Genomic DNA, 17,160 nt, shown 5'->3' on the forward strand with positions numbered 1-17,160 from the left:
GCAAAAAATTGTTAATATATGGAAAAAAAAATAAAAATCAAGCCTACTCGCACTATACCCAAGTGCACTTCACCTTCCATTAACTTCTCATGAAATGGGGATTTTTGCGAGAAAATAGAGAGAATTTTTTACCTATTTTAAAAATACGAGAAGATTTTTAGCTGTTTTTTGAAAACAAAAGGGGTGATATGTAATTTGGTCTAAATTTTACTAGGAAGAACGTATATTTTCAAATAATAGATTGGGTTATTTGTGTGTTAGTTCTCCACAATAATTAACTTATTACCATAAAAACAACTTAAAAATAAAATCGGGTTTCAATTTGTAAATTAACAAGAATTGCAATAATCCAACATTTCCAACCAAATAAGCTGTGGGTGAAGGTATTAATCAATCACCTCATGTGAAAACTTTCTTATATAAATAAATAGGTATCTCCCATTATTTAGTTATTAAAAAAAAAAAAGTAAATATATTTATGTTAAGAGAGTGGTGGGTGCATTAATGTTAAAGGATGGATGTTTTTTATTTTTAAACATTTATAGACATACTCCAAATTGCAATATTACGGAGGAAGAAGGTAATGCAGAAAACCTCAAACTAGTTACGTTCTTAGCTTCATATTATTATTATTATTATTATGTGCAAGTCTTTTGTCCTACACCTTCCAATGTACCATACTTCATTTTGGTGGTATTCATTTTTTTGAATTATATGGGGGGTAAAATGCATTTCCATTAAATTCATTTTGATCCCTATTAATGAGAAAATATTAAAAAACCTCTATAAAAATTTAAATATAAGAAATTATTCATATGTTGTGAACAATGACTTACACCACCTCCTGTTCAATTTGAATATGATTTTTTAAGGACAATGAGCGTAATGGCACTCTTGATGAAGTTGAGATTGAAATAAAAGATAAAAAGAGAAAATGAGGGTGTGTAGTACAGCATTAGGACATGAGATGAGAGGAAATGTTGAGGGAAATATGTAATGGATGGAGTAGTGAGTAGTGTAGTCTGTATTACTACCACTTGCAAGTTCCAAATGCCAATACTCTCTTACATCAATACCATATTCCCTCCTCACGCATCTTTCTTTCTCTTCTGTTTCTCCATCAATAAAAAACACCAGACATCAGACCCAGAGAATATATATATATACTTTTTTTAATATATATTAATTAATAATAACATAATATTATATATTATATTAAATTAAGTTAAATACATTAGACACACAGACAGAGAAAGAGAGAGAGAGAGAGAGAGAGATATAAAAGAGAAAAGAAACCTAAACCACCTCCTTCTCCTTCTCCTTCTCCTCCTCCCCCCCAAAAAACCTAACATATCATCTCATCAAGCCATGAAACACCATTACCACCCTCAAAACGACGTCGCCGTCTCCTCCTCCGACGCTTCCTCCGCCTCCCCCTCCCTCCCCCTCCCCCTCTCCTCTCTTCCTCCTTCCGATAAGCCTTCCGCTGCTGTCGAGGATCCCCTGCGCGACGCCACCTCCACCTCTTCCTCCTCCGCCGCCACCACTGCCTCCGCCGACTCCGTCCTTGTCGAGCGCCGCGGTGACTATTCCGCTCTCTGCAAATGGACTATCTCTAATTTCCCCAGAATCAAATCTCGCGCCCTCTGGAGTAAATACTTTGAAGTCGGGGGTTTCGATTGCCGTTTGCTCATTTACCCTAAGGGTGATTCTCAGGCCCTCCCTGGATATCTATCTATTTACCTCCAAATCATGGACCCCCGCAACACTGCTTCTTCTAAGTGGGATTGTTTCGCGAGCTACCGCCTCGCCATTGATAATTTGTTAGACTCCTCTAAGTCAGTGCACCGGGACAGCTGGCATCGCTTTTCCTCCAAGAAAAAGTCCCACGGCTGGTGCGATTTTGCTTCACTTACTTCTCTTTTGGACCCCAAGTTCGGATTCTTGCATTTGTCCAATGATTGTATTCTTATCACTGCCGATATATTGATACTTCATGAGTCCTTTTCATTCTCGCGTGATAATTACGATTTGCAGGCCAACAATGTCTCTATTATGGGCGGGGGAGGGGTTATTGGGCCTGTGGTTGGGGATGTTTTGAGTGGCAAGTTCACTTGGAAAGTGCACAATTTTAGTTTGTTTAAAGAGATGATTAAAACTCAGAAAATAATGAGCCCCGTTTTTCCCGCTGGGGAATGTAACTTGCGCATTAGCGTGTATCAGAGCGTGGTGAATGGTGTTGAGTATTTGTCCATGTGTTTGGAGAGCAAGGACACTGAGAAAAACTCCTTGATGTCGGATAGGAGTTGCTGGTGTTTGTTTAGGATGTCAGTGTTGAATCAGAAGCCAGGTAATGGTTCCAACCATGTGCATCGAGATAGTTACGGCCGTTTTGCTGCGGACAATAAGAGTGGGGATAACACAAGTTTGGGGTGGAATGATTATATGAAAATGTCAGATTTTATGGGGCCAGAGGCTGGGTTCTTGGTGGAAGACACGGCAGTTTTTAGCACATCCTTCCATGTTATTAAGGAGTTGAGCAGTTTCTCAAAGGGTGGCACTTTGATTGGTGCGAGGAATAGTGGAAACGTGAGGAAGTCAGATGGGCATATTGGAAAGTTTACGTGGAGAATTGAGAACTTTACCCGGTTGAAGGATCTCTTGAAAAAAAGGAAGATTACTGGGCTTTGCATTAAAAGTAGGAGGTTTCAGATTGGGAACCGGGATTGTCGCCTTATTGTTTATCCCAGAGGTATGTTATATAACCTCATTGGGGAGACATGGAAATTGTTCTATACTTAGTTTTTGTTTCTAATACTATTTTGTCAAGATAGTCTCCTTTTGATGCTGTTGACCTCAACTTGACCATTTTCCTGAACGCAATTGTGAACTATTTTCTTAATATTAGAACACATTCCAGTAATATTGAAGAACATAAAAGTTAAGATGCGGTAGTATTAGTATATAAGAATTCTCAAAATATTAATATGGCTTGTTAGTCAAAAGGGACAGTTTACCTTTTAGTACACTGAGAATTGGCATTCAGTTTGGATGAAGGGAGCACTAAAGACAAGTATCATATGATAGTTTAATTTGAATTTCTTGTCCTTCCATTTCTCTTTCTCATCTACATGCAGTTGATTTTATTCGTTGTTTCTCTATTGCCATCCGTTGTCTACGCAATTAAATTTGATTGGTAAGGTATTTATCAACCTCAAGTCTTATTAGGCTGCTTGCAATTTAGTTATGTTATTATTTTGGAATTTTAGATCCTTAAAACAATTTGCTTTAGTGCGTGAAAAGTTGAAGTAATCAAAAGATTGAAAACCAGCAACTAAGCTCATATACTTGTTGCACAATTTTCGGCAATTTTGCTTTTTGATTGTTGTTCGTGCATATTGCTCTAGTAGAACTTCATGCTGAACCAGTTGCTAATTGTCATTCTTTCACTGATGTCGGTTATATGAGTGAAGGATGTGGGTTTCTAAACAAAATCCAGCATTCTATGCATGTTGTTGCTGCATTGATTTTTGAGTATTTATTTCCAAGATAATGTAGGAAACTAAGAGAGTTAAAAATTGGATGTAAGCATTCTCGTTTCTACCTTTACTTGAAAATTGCTTTCGGCTTATCCAAGTTTGTGTAAATGAAATTTTTGCTTCTGACCTGATGAATCTTCATTCATGCTTACTGGTATCAGGGCAGTCTCAACCTCCATGCCACCTCTCTGTGTTTCTTGAGGTTACAGATTCACGAAATACTAACAGTGATTGGAGTTGTTTTGTGAGCCATCGCTTGGCAGTTGTGAACCAAAGAATGGAAGAGAAGTCTGTTACAAAGGAATCTCAAAATCGTTATTCAAAGGCTGCAAAGGACTGGGGGTGGCGCGAGTTTGTGACACTCACTAGTCTCTTTGATCAGGATTCTGGATTTCTAGTCCAGGATACTGTTATCTTCTCTGCTGAGGTTCTTATATTGAAAGAAACTTCCATAATGCAGGACTTCACTGATCAAGAAACTGACTCCGGAACTGCCTGTTCTCAGTCAGATGGAATTGGGAAGAGGAGCTCATTCACCTGGAAAGTGGAGAATTTCTTGTCCTTCAAGGAAATAATGGAAACTAGAAAAATCTTTAGCAAATTCTTTCAAGCTGGTGGATGTGAGCTTCGGATTGGTGGGTAGCTCTTTAAAAGCTTGAATTATTTCAATGCAAATTGTTGCAGCAGCTAGTGGAATTATGGTGGATGATCTATTCTAATTCTTTGCTGCCGCCTTTGATTGTGCAGGAGTATATGAGTCTTTTGACACCATATGTATATATTTGGAGAGTGATCAGTCAGTTGGAAGTGATCCCGAGAAGAACTTTTGGGTCAGATATAGGATGGCTATTGTGAACCAAAAGAACCCATCTAAAACTGTTTGGAAAGAGTCTTCCATTTGCACAAAGACCTGGAACAATTCTGTTCTTCAGTTTATGAAGGTATCTGACATGTTAGAAGCTGATGCAGGATTTCTGCTGCGAGACACAGTTGTATTTGTTTGTGAGATCTTGGACTGCTGTCCATGGTTCGAGTTTTCAGACCTGGAGGTTAGTAGGTCCTTTTTATTTTCAGTACCTGGTTACTCGGTCCTATTGACCAAAGCCATATGTGGGTAATCATGGATTCTGTTGACTATAAGCAACTCTACTGATGAACATAAATCCTCATTGGTTCTCCCTTCTGAAAAAATAGAAATCTTGGCCTTGGTTATTCTAGCATATGTGTGGAGCCATATTTTGTTGCTTTGGGCACTCTTTCTTGAGTGAAATTTTTTGGTTGATTTTTGTGGCGAATGGACCATTTTTCATGCTGTATTTCGTCTCCCCTTATTCTCTTAAGGACCATCTCTCTTATCTGTTGGCAAGCATGCAAGTTAAAAAGCTACCATCTAAAAGGATTCAAAACTTGAACACTCAATTTTACCACTCTCTTAAATTGTCTACAGAAAACTCTGATTGGCGAATAAAGGCAGCCAAGAGAGTCATATTGAGCTAGAAATATGTCTTCACCAGTTGGCACTATCTTTCTCATTGTTAGCCATTATAATGTACATTTGATGTTATGTCCCGGTGTTAATTCAGTACATTGTTTTTCAGGTTTTAGCTTCTGAAGATGATCAAGACGCCCTGACAACTGACCCTGACGAACTCATTGATTCTGATGACAGTGAAGATCTAAGTGGAGATGAAGAAGACATCTTCAGAAATCTTCTATCCAGGGCCGGGTTTCACCTTACTTATGAAGACAATTCTTCTCAACCTCAGGTGACCTTAAGAGAGAAACTACTCATGGATGCCGGAGCAATAGCTGGTTTCCTGACTGGACTTCGTGTTTATCTTGATGACCCTGCAAAAGTAAAGCGCTTGCTGCTTCCTACGAAGATATCTGGTAGTAATGATGGGAAGAAAATTAAGAAGAATGACGAGTCTTCTCCCAGTTTGATGAATTTGTTGATGGGAGTCAAAGTTTTGCAACAAGCAATTATTGATTTACTTTTAGATATAATGGTTGAGTGTTGCCAGCCTTCAGAGGGGAGTTCAAGTGATGATTCTTCGGATATTAGCTCCAAACCTTCTCCGGATGGCAGTGGAGCAACTAGTCCACTGGGATCTGATGGAGACAATGGACTGACGGACTCCACACAGCTTTCTGTGGGGGAGAGATTGGACCTAGGGATTGGCGGAAGTATAAATTCATCTGCTGTACAAAGCTGCGATCTGAATGGAATTGGCATACATGCAAAAACTGTTCCCGTGCAGCCTATTTGTCCACCAGAGACATCGGCTGCTGGTTCATGTGAGAACCCCTCTCTGAGATCCAAGGTATGTTTGCTATATCTTCTAAACTAGTGAATATGTTGCCTGCTTATTTCTAAGTTGATTTAGGGAACCTTCTCTTTAGACCAAGTGGCCAGAGCAGTCAGAGGAGCTTCTTGGATTGATTGTGAACTCCTTGAGAGCTCTTGATGGAGCTGTTCCACAAGGTTGCCCAGAACCAAGAAGGAGGCCGCAGTCGGCTCAAAAGATCGCTCTTGTATTAGACAAAGCCCCCAAGCATCTACAACCAGACCTAGTTGCATTGGTTCCAAAGTTAGTTGAGCAGTCAGAACATCCACTAGCTGCTTCTGCGCTTATGGATCGGCTGCAGAAGCCCGATGCAGAACCTGCACTACGTCTGCCGGTAAAATAATTGAGGGATTCCCTTGAATCCACTTGTTTCTTTGATTGCATTGATGAGGTTTTTATGTATCTCAGATGACATTTTTGTAGCATGAGTTTGATAGTTTTCACTGTGCATCTCTCATCGTCACCTAAGCCTTTATTTCTCAGGTTTTTGGGGCACTTAGTCAGTTGGAATGTGGTAGTGATGTATGGGAACGTGTTCTTTTCCAGTCACTGGAGCTTTTGGCTGATTCTAATGATGAACCTCTTGCAGCCACAGTTGACTTTATATTTAAAGCAGCACTACATTGTCAACATCTTCCTGAAGCAGTAAGCACGAATGAGTGAACCAACCTGATTCATCTGTTTCCTGAATTCTTCTATCTCCTTGTTTCCGTGGATAATAGCATTAACCTTTTTGACGTCCTGCCGCAGGTGAGGTCTGTGCGAGTCAGACTAAAGAATTTGGGTATCGAAGTCTCTCCATGCGTCTTAGATTATTTGGGTCGGACTGTAAATAGTTGTGCAGATATTGCTGAATATATTCTTCGAGATATCAACTGCGATGACGATTTTGGTGATAATTTCTCACCAACAGCTTGTGGGCTTTTTATATTTGGTGAAAGTGGACCTAAGTCTGAAAGGCTACATTCAGGGGAAGATCATGCCTCCCATGGCTGTTCTCACTTTTCTGATATTTACATTTTAATTGAGATGTTATCTATACCCTGTCTAGCTGTTGAAGCTGCGCAAACTTTTGAGAGAGCTGTAGCTCGTGGGACCTTTGTCCCTCAGTCTCTGGCTGTAGTCTTGGAAAGACGCCTTGCCAAACAATTGGATTTCACTTCACAATATGTTGCTGAGATTCAGCAGCCGGATTTAGTCATGGAAGGGGAAGGCATTGAGCAACTCAGAGAGCAACGAGATGATTTCACTTTAGTTCTTGGTCTTGCTGAAAGATTGGCACTTTCCAAAGACTCGCGGGTGAAAGGATTTGTGAAGATTCTTTATACTATGTTGTTCAAATGTTATGCTGATGAGTCTTGCAGATTAAGGATGCTAAAGAGGCTTGTTGATCGTGCTACAACTAGTGCAGATGCTAGTCGTGATGTAGATTTAGATATGGAAGTTTTGGTGATCTTAGTATGTGAGGAGCAGGAAACAGTAAGACCAGTTCTGAGCATGATGCGGGAGGTTGCTGAACTTGCAAATGTTGATCGAGCGGCTCTTTGGCATCAGTTGTGTGCCAGTGAAGATGATATTCTTCGTATTCGTGAAGAAAGAAAAGCTGAAAATGCTAGTTTATTGAAAGAAAAAGCTGTTTTATCTCAAAGACTAACTGAATCTGAGGCTACTAATAGCCGTCTCAAGGTAATTATTTTTCTATATTGATGGTTTCACAAGAAAATCATTACAATTCTTGACGCTTGTATATGATGACAGTCCGAAGTGAGGGCTGAGATGGATCGTTTTGCTCGGGAAAGAAAGGAGCTGATGGAGCAGGTGCAAGAAATTGAGAGTCAGCTTGAGTGGGTTCGCTCGGAAAGGGATGATGAAATCACAAAGCTTATGGCTGAGAAGAAAGTTCTTCAAGATCGTCTCTATGATGCTGAAACTCAACTCTCCCAATTGAAATCTCGAAAACGCGACGAATTGAAGGTCTAATATTTTATCAATCATCTGGCATTGGTTTTTGCTGTTGTTGAGCAATATAAAAGATTTTCAGAAGGATTGGTGAAATAATATGGTCTAAAGTTGACTCTCAACTTCCTAAAATATGTTAAAAGTGGAAACAAATCTTCTTTTGTGATTCTGAAAATGGGATTTTGTCTTTTTGGCCCAAAGAAAGTTGATAAGTTGTGTTTACTAAAAGTTGGTGTCTAGGTAGAGGGCTTTGGTGGTAAAAATTGCTAAGTTATGTTTGCTGTTTCCCAGACATGATTGCTGTATCCTTTACCTTTCTATTTTTTCTTTCAGGATGTCATAAGCTTTAGTTCAGCTGATCATGATTATTGTCATGCCTGATAATCTTTCCTGAATGTTTCAGAGGGTAATGAAGGAGAAAAATGCTCTTGCTGAGAGGTTAAAGAGTGCTGAGGCAGCACGAAAAAGGTTTGATGAAGAGTTGAAAAGATTTGCCACAGAAAATGTGACTCGAGAAGAGTTACGACAGTCGCTTGAGGATGAAGTTCGTCGTCTGACACAGACAGTTGGGCAAACAGAAGGAGAGAAGCGAGAGAAGGAAGAACAGGTTGCTCGATGTGAGGCCTATATTGATGGGATGGAGTCCAAATTGCAGGCCTGCGAGGTTGTGTTTTAGCTGAAGTTGCTTATTTGGCAGTATCTTGATTAGCTTAGTGCTTGATTGGATTATTGACTTTTCTCTCGTTAAAAAATGACTTTTTAGCCCCTGAACGTTTTTCCTTAACGTCAGCTCCTTTATGTGAAGGAATCTGATTATTTGATGTTGTTGTTGATAGAGTGCTACTTTCTTGCAGCAATACATCCACCATCTAGAGGCTCAACTTCAGGAAGAGATGTCACGGCATGCTCCTCTATATGGTGCTGGGCTGGAAGCTTTGTCAATGAAGGAGCTCGAGACGATATCACGTATCCATGAAGAAGGGCTGAGGCAGATACATGCCATACAACAGCGTAAAGGAAGTCCAGCTGGGAGTCCACTTGTAAGTTCCCACAACCTACCTCACACACATGGGTTGTATCCACCTACTCCGCCTCCAATGGCTGTTGGATTGCCTCCTCCGCTTATCCCAAATGGTGTTGGGATCCATAGCAATGGGCATGTTAATGGTGGTGCTGGCCCCTGGTTCAATCGTTAGAACGACGTCCCTGATGTGAGGTGATATTGTTTTCGAGTTCTCTTGGCATCTCAGCCGGTAGAACTCTTGGAAAAAGGTTGATGCAGATGTTATGGTAGGATTTGTAGTTTTTCTTGTCCTGCTGAGCATGCAAATCCAATAGCACTAACAGTTACATATGCCAAATTTGAGTCTTTCCCTCTTCAATCAATAAAAGGCATTCGGAAATTTTGTTTAGTTGTCTGTCTCTCCTTTGCGTTTCTGGCTGAGGGTTTACTTTTACTTTTATTCCATCAGATCCAAATTTATTTCTTGAGCGACGCCTACGGTTTAGGCAGCAGTAACTTGAGATAGGCTTGATCCCACAAACCGTGAATGACGTAGATTACATGACGATGCAGTTTTTGCATCTCGTTAAACTTTCAACCAATACTGTCCATTTCATATCATCTGTTTAAAGTCAGTTTATGAGTTGTTGGGTATGTAAAAGATACTAAAATCGTTAAATCTGGGACTGGGAGTCGATCCAGGCAATGTTGGCAAATCATAAGTAATTTCCACGCCTTGATGTCAACCATTCATTTCTGACCCAAATATTGAGTGGAAATAAAACCCTTTTCTGATGTTGTTGTGCTGATTTTCAAGAATAAACAGTCTTGGTCAACATTGCAACAGGACCTGTAATAAAATGTATGCGTATTATGTACTAATTCCACGTGGACTTGGTTTGGTGGTTTTGTGTAATTTGAAGCTCATAATGGGGTTCAAGAGATGGAAGGACAAATCTTGTTGGTGTCCATCATCATCCTACCTGCATAGAAGATAAAAGATAGATGGAGAGACGCAGACCACGTAAAAACTTTCCAACTTGGTCCCATCATTTTAGGAGACATTTATGGACTATAAATACAACTTTGACTAACAAAGAAATAAACGGCTATTAATTATGTTAGCTTTTCTTAGCAAATCAACCTCCACCATCCAACTTACGCATTCTTTCATTAATACAATCCAATCGGGCAATCAACCATAATCTGCCCCATCCCTCCTCTCTCATTTATTCTTAAAATTTCCAAAAAGAAAATAAAGAGAACAGAAGAAATCAGCTCTTTCTTCCTCTTTTGTTCTTCTTTGATGAGAAGAACTGAAAAAATTCATCATTCTTCCCTCGCCTGTGGGAGTTACATCATGTTCATGATGATGAGCTTAGCTCATTTCCATCATGCATATTGTATGCAACACCATTCTTTCACGAACTGGAGATGTTATTCTTATTGTTAAATTATTCACCAAACAACATTTCCAGGTAAAAGCTTGATGCTCCTATTCGGTGCTCTCTCTCTCTCTCTCTCTCTCTTTCTTCTGATTCTCATGGCCTTTTTGCATTTTGCAGAATGAACAAGGTCTGCTCGCCTTACTTTGATCCTGATTTTGATAGCCTTCCGGAGAGAATATATGGCCCAGCGTGAGTTTTCTCCTGTTCATATTTGAAATTATAATTGAAGAATGTGTTCTAATGATGATTAGAGCACTATTTTCATTTTTTTACCTTTTGATTGCAGTTGTAGAGTTAATATAGACAATGAAAGCTCACAAGATTCCACAGTTGTAAAAGTAAATGGATTACTCCTCTTCTTTTGCATTTGGATGCTTTCTCTTGAAAACTTCATTGGCATGCATGGACTAAACTATGTGCACTGAGGACAGAATCTAACAAGTGTATGATATATGCGTGGGTGGCAGATCGACAGTGTAAACAAGCAGGGGCTTCTCCTGGAAGTGGTGCAAGCACTTACTGATATGAACCTCACCATATCAAAAGGTTACATTTCTTGTGATGCAGGATGGTTCATGGATGGTATTCATCTCTTCCGCTTCTTTTTATTTTTGGAAAATCTCAGTTTTCATTAAGTTAATGCGATACCTTGAAACCTTATGGAAGAAGAACATAATAAGAGTCTTGATTTTATGTGGTGCAGTTTTTCATGTTAAAGATGAGCGAGGCAACAAAATTACTGATCAAAGGGTTATCAACTACATACAGCAGGTAATTTACATTACCTTCAGAAATATAAGATTCTTGATTTGGGTTTTTCATTCGGCTGCTTCTCAACTAGTGTATAATACTTGTAATTCTCTTACTGGCTCAAATTGTTTAAGAATTTCCCCTTTAATGCTAATCATTAATTATCAAGTTACACACTAAATGCTGACCTAGACGAACATGCAGGATATTGGTTCCAATGGCATAACCAGTCCCAAGGCAAAGGCCCTAACCAATTTGGAGTCTCAAGCCAATGAGCCTAAAGCAATTGAAATGACAGGAAAGGACAGGCCGGGCCTATTTTCAGAGATATCAGCAGTGCTAGCTGATCTTGGTTGCAACATAATTGAAGCACATGCGTGGAGCCACAATGCACATTTGGCCTGTGTCGTGTACATTTCGGATAAATCAACGGACACCCCAATTGATGATCACCGGCTCCATGCCATTGAGGACCATTTGACCACTGTCCTCCGAGCCACCAGTAGTGCTGCCACAGAAGAACATGCTAACCAGCAAGAAGTTAAGCCAGCAGGCCTTCCTAAGGGGCAATTATGCACCACAACTAAAGTAGAGCGTCGGTTGCACCAACTAATGGTTTCCGTCAGGGACTTTGACGTGCCGGTCCAGCACAAGAGATCACCAACGTCAGCAGCAGACAGTGATGAGGAGGACAGAAAGGCCAGCATATCCATTGAGAGTTGCATTGAGAAGGGATATTCAATTGTTACCATCCAATGCAAGGATCGGAGAAGGCTGATGTTTGATACTGTTTGTACTCTTACAGATATGCAATATGTGATTTTTCATGCTTCCATAGATTCTTATGGAGGCTATGCATACCAAGTATGTTAAGTTATTCTTCCTAGCTAGCCCATATGGTTTGAAATAATCTTGTCTTTAGTAGAGAAGTAGACTGTTGATCAAATTAATTCTGTATTGTGGCAGGAGTACTTCATAAGACATGCAGACGGTTGTGCATTGAACACGGAGAGCGAGAAAGATAAAGTCATAAAATGCTTAGAGGCTGCAATAGAACGCAGAGTTTGTGAGGTATGCTCATCCTAACTGAACTGCAGTTGGGCAAAAATCTTTCACTTTCAAATTTTCTTATTGGTTAAATGCAGGGAGTGCGGTTGGAACTCTGCGCATATAACAGGGTCGGATTGCTGTCTGACATAACACGGGTTCTAAGGGAGAATGGCCTTGCAGTATTAAGAGCAGATGTCGCCACACGAGGAGAGAAGTCGGTTAATGCATTCTACGTGAGGGATATTTCAGGAAACAATGTGGACTTGGACTTCATCAAGTCTATGAAGAGAGAGATGGGTGAGATAGATCTTTCTGTTATGGAAGAGACTACCAATTATCGACCAACCTCAACTGAAAGGCCTAAGTTCTCTATTGGGGAAATGTTGAAGTCTCAGATTGAGCGCTTCTCCCACAGCTTCGTTGCAATTAAGTGATGTACATAGCTAGCATTTTTTTCTGTTTTTCATAGTTAAAAGAATTCGTAATGTACATAAATCTTTTCATATTATAAACAAATCTTTCCAAATGGAAAATGTTTCACATTCTGAATCATATGAATCTTATAAAGTAATTCTGTCACTGTAATACATTTTGCCTTGCTCACGATTACTTGGTATATGTTTTGGAGCCAAGCAAAATCATCACTGCAGGGAAAAGCTGGGTGATTTATAAAACTTAATTTCTTGTTAAACTTTGGATAAAGGGCAGTACAAAAATTACATGACGGTATATACATACAGTTATATCAATGGAGCTCATAAAACTTTTTGCCCCTTTCATAAGTTTATTTTCCAGTACTTATCCAACCCTTAGATTTAATCGTCTAAGCCATACAGAGTGCAAGATCATATGAAACATATCAAATCTCTTAACTGGTTGGTTCAGAAGGAAATGTCTCCTTACAGCTCTCAAGCCCTCCTTCAGCCTCAGATACTCATCTTCTGATACTGCCACCAATATCTCTTTCAATCGAGGGATTTCAGAAATATCAACCTGTATTGAGAATGCCTCCCACCTTAAAACATCACTAAATGGCAGGACGTAATGATCAGATAATATCACAGGGATGCATTCAGCATAAATGGCCTCAACAATTCTGGGGCTAGCCACTTCATATCCACTAGGGCATAAGCAAAACTTGGAACGTAACATGGAATCATAATAATCTTGATCTTTAGGTAGGTATTCGTAAACATGGAGATCAGTGTCTTTACCCCTCCAATGTTTGAGGAGAATTGGCCTTATGGGGCCATGAATGCCACCAGCAAAGAATGCAAGGTCGGGCCTGGAAATATTGGACGGCGGAGGAGAAATCAGCTTTGGATTTACGATGCCACCATAAAGATGGATTTCAGGCAGGCTCACGTCTTTTGTTGGATCAAATCCTTCAGAGGAATTTGCATTGCACAAGACACGTATTGATGTGTTATAGAGTAATCCATTTCCTTGTGAGGCCTTAGGCCCCTGGAACAATTCAAACAAACAATATTTCATTAGGAGGACAATGTAAATAGCATACAGATCATCAAGATAACTTCGTTCATAAAACAAGAAAGCACTTGAATATCAGAATAGAGTAATCTTCACTTGATATTTGAAATGATTCAGTGGCAGAATAAAATAGCATGTAAATAATACTATGCTCACCCAGTCATGGCAAGAAAGCATAAAATGATCAGCTCCTTGAGTTCTATTCCAGAAGGGGTGTTTTGTGGAGATGAGTTTCACATAGTCAGACACAAATGCTTTGAGTGGGGTGACATTATACGTATTAGGCTTGTAAAGGTACTTGACCATCCATGTAACGCTAAATGGCATGAAGTATACATGAGCTGCTTGTGCATTGCTTGTCTTAAACCTATTGTTTCCATGCTCCATCTCATGTATGAATCTTCCTTCACTACTATATATGTCTTTGCAAGGTCCGTCATGCACTATTGGTAGCTCCCCTTCTTGATATACATACACCTTGAATCTTCTCTCCATTTCCTTGTAACTCCTGTAATATATAAATATGAGCAAGGAAATCAGTTCATACTAAGTTTTAATCATTTTCTAAGACCAAGATACTATGCACCCCACGTGTCAGCAAAATGCATAATGACTAATATCACTCCACAATTAATCAATGTGGAGTAGTGACTACTTCAAGCCAGTTTATTTAGAACGCGAGGTATCTTGTTATATACGACTCCCATAATAACCAACAGTAAATGTTTTTACACGAACTCCCGTTTCCCCATTCTATTGAACAAATCTCAATCAATGAACTGTAATCTCGTTCTCCTCTCTGTATGTTTCACTAATCTTATTATATAGCGAATACTTGAAACATGATTATCTCTAAAATGACCAAGATTTACAAATATCTGTAATCGAAAGGTGAATAGCAAAACAATACAATGAATAGAAGATGATTTGAATTTCTAATGGACCTTTTTAAGAAAAACCATCATCGATCTTTTCCTAGAAGAAAATAATAACTGGGACAACAGAATTAACAAGAGAGTCCTTGCCTTTTATTTTTGTTCTTAAAGCCATGACTTTTTATCGTAATACACCAAATCTCTAGCAAGTAAATATAGTGAATAGTTTTGATATCGATTCAATGCTTAGTAGTTAAGCTGTGATATCACTCCACAAGTAACTATAAAGTCAAAATTTCAGCGTGACATTCATTTCAAAAATTAAAAAAAAAAAAAGAAATACTTTCTTGAGAAGATAGAAAATAGAGGACAAGTGGATATAGCAAAGAGGGGGGTGGAGCTATCCATGGGCAATGTTTGACAAAGAAAGGTAATGAGTAATAGCAGCACGGATCTCAGTCCTTTTGAGGATTGAAAAAACTGGAGTGGAGGGAACAATGAGTGTGCGCACTATGCACCCCCATGCTTCAGATAGAAGACACCCTTTCTCCTCTTAATAACCACAACTCTCACTAGTGGAATATCACACATATGGAATCTATAGTCTTGAAATTTTTGCAGGGTATCTTAGAAGGAAAGAATTGCCATAATTTAGCAAATTAAGGTCCCACCCCCTCTTTCAAAAGCTCAGGAAATAGGCGTAAAACTTAATTTTGTAATTGATCGAAAATCTGCAGATTAAATTAGTACGTGCAATGAAGAAGCTGTTGGAATAGATTGAATATTAAGACTCGTGCGACTGCTTTACGAGCTTCCAGTCATCATTTCACAAGCATTCTTAACAATATTTTCACGTACTAAAAATGGGTTTCATAAGATTAATGGAAAATGAGGGTGCTTCTAATTAAGAGGATTACTTACTGATAAAATGCACTGGGGTTCCAATAGATTGCTGGGGAAAGAATGTTATTATTCTTGATGATTATTGATGGGTTTGTGGCAGAAGCTGCATCCAGAATTGCTGCTCTTGCTCTAGCTAATCCTTGTTCCAATTTGTTCTCCGCTCTCCTCTGCATTTCCCATATTTAATGAAAACCCGGACCATTATAATCATGCTATCAGTCAACACTTGTTGAATTACAAGTGATTCATGCACAGAGAAAAAAGCACTCTAATCATCAAACAGCAAACGGGAAGCATTGAGATAAATGAGTAGGTTGTATATAGCTGCATTACACTTAACTGACAGCTTAATTAGTAAAAAAACACTCAAAGTTTCACCAATTGAAATAGCTGTAGAATTAATTCAGTCGTACAAATCCGTTGAGCTAAAATTTCCATATTTAGGATTTGCGTGAAGTAAAGTTGGGAGTGCCAATATGATAATAATGCTAAAAGATCATCCCGTAATTAATTAACAATTGGTCCCTCTGGAATATTACTGTAACAACCAGATATATAAATGAATACAATTAGGATTGAGGATACGTAAGGTACAGGAGATTGCATAACTGAAAATAGATTCACACGCATTATCATTTGCAAACAACATTAAATCAAATTCATCTATATACATATGTGTGTGTGTGTGTGATTAAAAACACGTAGAATTAATTAAATAGAAGTGAAAATACTGACGGTGACAGCTGGCTTGAATTTGGATGGGAATTCAGAAGAAAGCACAGCCCTGGATTGATCTGGTGCAGGACGCGTATGAGAGAGCAACTCAACTGTTGGTATCTGGAATTGTGGTTGAGAAGGGGAATAGAAGGAGGAGGGGAGTCCATGAATGGGTTTATGAGAAAAATATCCGAGGAGGAAAACAACGGCGATGGAGGCAGCAAAAACTGCAGAGAGTAGAAGAAAAGAGAAAGTAGAGAGAAGTCCAGCAGAAGCAGAATCAGCACCGCTCTTCATGATCATCACCATGCATACATATATATATATATATATGTGTGTGTGTGTGTGTGGGTGTGGGTGTGTATATAGAAGAAAGAGTTGTGATGAGTGTGTGAGGGGGTTGTTGAGGAGACGGTTATAAGGAGATGAAGGGAAGGTAACGTGGGGGTGGGGAAGAATGACGGACGTCGGTCTCATCAACAGTCAACACACTGTGAAATTGATGATGAGCGTTATGAGTATTTCATATTTGGGTTACCCAAATCTCATCTCTTTATTACAAACATCTTACCTACTATATTTTTACCATTTTACTCTTTCTTTACTTTTTTTCTTTTTATAAAACCAACAAACAATTATATCATTATTTTAATCAATTCATACACTTTTTAATATGACTATAAACTATCAAATAAATTACCAAAAGATAAATATTCACAACAAATACCCTCAAACTTAAAACATCTGCCAATCAAAGTAATTAATTGGAAATTGGAATATTGGTATAAATTAATTATGGGAATACAAATATTGGTTTTTATTAGAGAGGATTTTGGTGATCAGCTTTACTTTTGAATTGGATCTCATCAATGTGTTGCCTATACCCCCCCCCCCCCCCCTTATATATATATATATATAGCTTTTTACCATTAATTAATTAATTTGTATTTGATTATCATATATATGAAGCTGGATTTCATAATTATGAATTAATTTGAATGGGCCGACCTAATTAATTATATATGAATTCAAATTAAATCTTATTTCTACTCCTAACCCACCTACCTATTCAGCTTT

The 17,160-nt window shown here is 38.8% G+C and overlaps 3 protein-coding genes across 4 annotated transcripts; 2 read left to right on the forward strand and 1 right to left on the reverse strand.

The window, feature by feature from the left end:
• The first annotated feature begins 1,278 nt into the window (after nt 1–1,278).
• On the forward strand, nt 1,279–9,258 carry LOC105164565 (uncharacterized). Its single transcript, XM_011083239.3, has 10 exons — nt 1,279–2,752; nt 3,701–4,174; nt 4,287–4,588; nt 5,138–5,863; nt 5,943–6,221; nt 6,371–6,532; nt 6,638–7,573; nt 7,646–7,861; nt 8,250–8,510; nt 8,701–9,258. The coding sequence occupies exons 1-10, from the start codon at nt 1,369–1,371 to the stop codon at nt 9,040–9,042; spliced, it is 5,082 nt and encodes a 1,693-aa protein (XP_011081541.1). The 5' UTR covers nt 1,279–1,368; the 3' UTR covers nt 9,043–9,258.
• A 715-nt stretch (nt 9,259–9,973) lies between these two features.
• Nucleotides 9,974–12,649, forward strand: LOC105164564 (ACT-like superfamily protein). 2 transcript variants are annotated; one of them, XM_011083238.3, is made up of 8 exons: nt 9,974–10,327; nt 10,415–10,486; nt 10,584–10,635; nt 10,765–10,879; nt 11,001–11,068; nt 11,252–11,911; nt 12,014–12,118; nt 12,193–12,649. In XM_011083238.3, exons 1-8 carry the CDS (start codon nt 10,284–10,286, stop codon nt 12,529–12,531), a joined length of 1,455 nt encoding a protein of 484 aa, XP_011081540.1. In that variant the 5' UTR covers nt 9,974–10,283; the 3' UTR covers nt 12,532–12,649. The 2 variants fall into 2 exon arrangements, with proteins under 2 accessions (XP_011081540.1, XP_088737258.1); XM_088881132.1 differs by lacking the exon at nt 10,584–10,635 and having other exon boundaries at nt 9,976–10,327.
• A 93-nt stretch (nt 12,650–12,742) lies between these two features.
• On the reverse strand, nt 12,743–16,554 carry LOC105164563 (Exostosin family protein). The gene is made up of 4 exons (XM_011083236.3): nt 16,102–16,554; nt 15,385–15,533; nt 13,745–14,096; nt 12,743–13,561 (listed from the first exon to the last, which is right to left on the reverse strand). The coding sequence occupies exons 1-4, from the start codon at nt 16,390–16,392 to the stop codon at nt 12,896–12,898; spliced, it is 1,458 nt and encodes a 485-aa protein (XP_011081538.1). The 5' UTR covers nt 16,393–16,554; the 3' UTR covers nt 12,743–12,895.
• Between the last annotated feature and the right edge of the window lie 606 nt (nt 16,555–17,160).

This window comes from Sesamum indicum, linkage group LG6, assembly GCF_026168435.1.
Source record: "Sesamum indicum cultivar Baizhima isolate 11 linkage group LG6, ASM2616843v1, whole genome shotgun sequence".
NCBI classification, from domain to species: domain Eukaryota; kingdom Viridiplantae; phylum Streptophyta; class Magnoliopsida; order Lamiales; family Pedaliaceae; genus Sesamum; species Sesamum indicum.

Excerpts from the sequence above, each read along its gene's own strand:
- LOC105164565 (XM_011083239.3), top strand. The coding sequence starts at position 1,369 with ATGAAACACCATTACCACCCTCAAAACGACGTCGCCGTCTCCTCCTCC. Across the intron at positions 2,753-3,700 it reads CCTTATTGTTTATCCCAGAG|GGCAGTCTCAACCTCCATGC; the intron begins GTATGTTATATA and ends TACTGGTATCAG. Across the intron at positions 6,533-6,637 it reads GTCAACATCTTCCTGAAGCA|GTGAGGTCTGTGCGAGTCAG; the intron begins GTAAGCACGAAT and ends GTCCTGCCGCAG.
- LOC105164564 (XM_011083238.3), top strand. The coding sequence starts at position 10,284 with ATGTTATTCTTATTGTTAAATTATTCACCAAACAACATTTCCAG. Across the intron at positions 10,328-10,414 it reads TCACCAAACAACATTTCCAG|AATGAACAAGGTCTGCTCGC; the intron begins GTAAAAGCTTGA and ends TGCATTTTGCAG. Across the intron at positions 11,069-11,251 it reads TTATCAACTACATACAGCAG|GATATTGGTTCCAATGGCAT; the intron begins GTAATTTACATT and ends ACGAACATGCAG.
- LOC105164563 (XM_011083236.3), bottom strand. The coding sequence starts at position 16,392 with ATGGTGATGATCATGAAGAGCGGTGCTGATTCTGCTTCTGCTGGACTT. Across the intron at positions 14,097-15,384 it reads AACCCCAGTGCATTTTATCA|GAGTTACAAGGAAATGGAGA; the intron begins GTAAGTAATCCT and ends TATATATTACAG. Across the intron at positions 13,562-13,744 it reads TGCTTTCTTGCCATGACTGG|GGGCCTAAGGCCTCACAAGG; the intron begins GTGAGCATAGTA and ends GAATTGTTCCAG.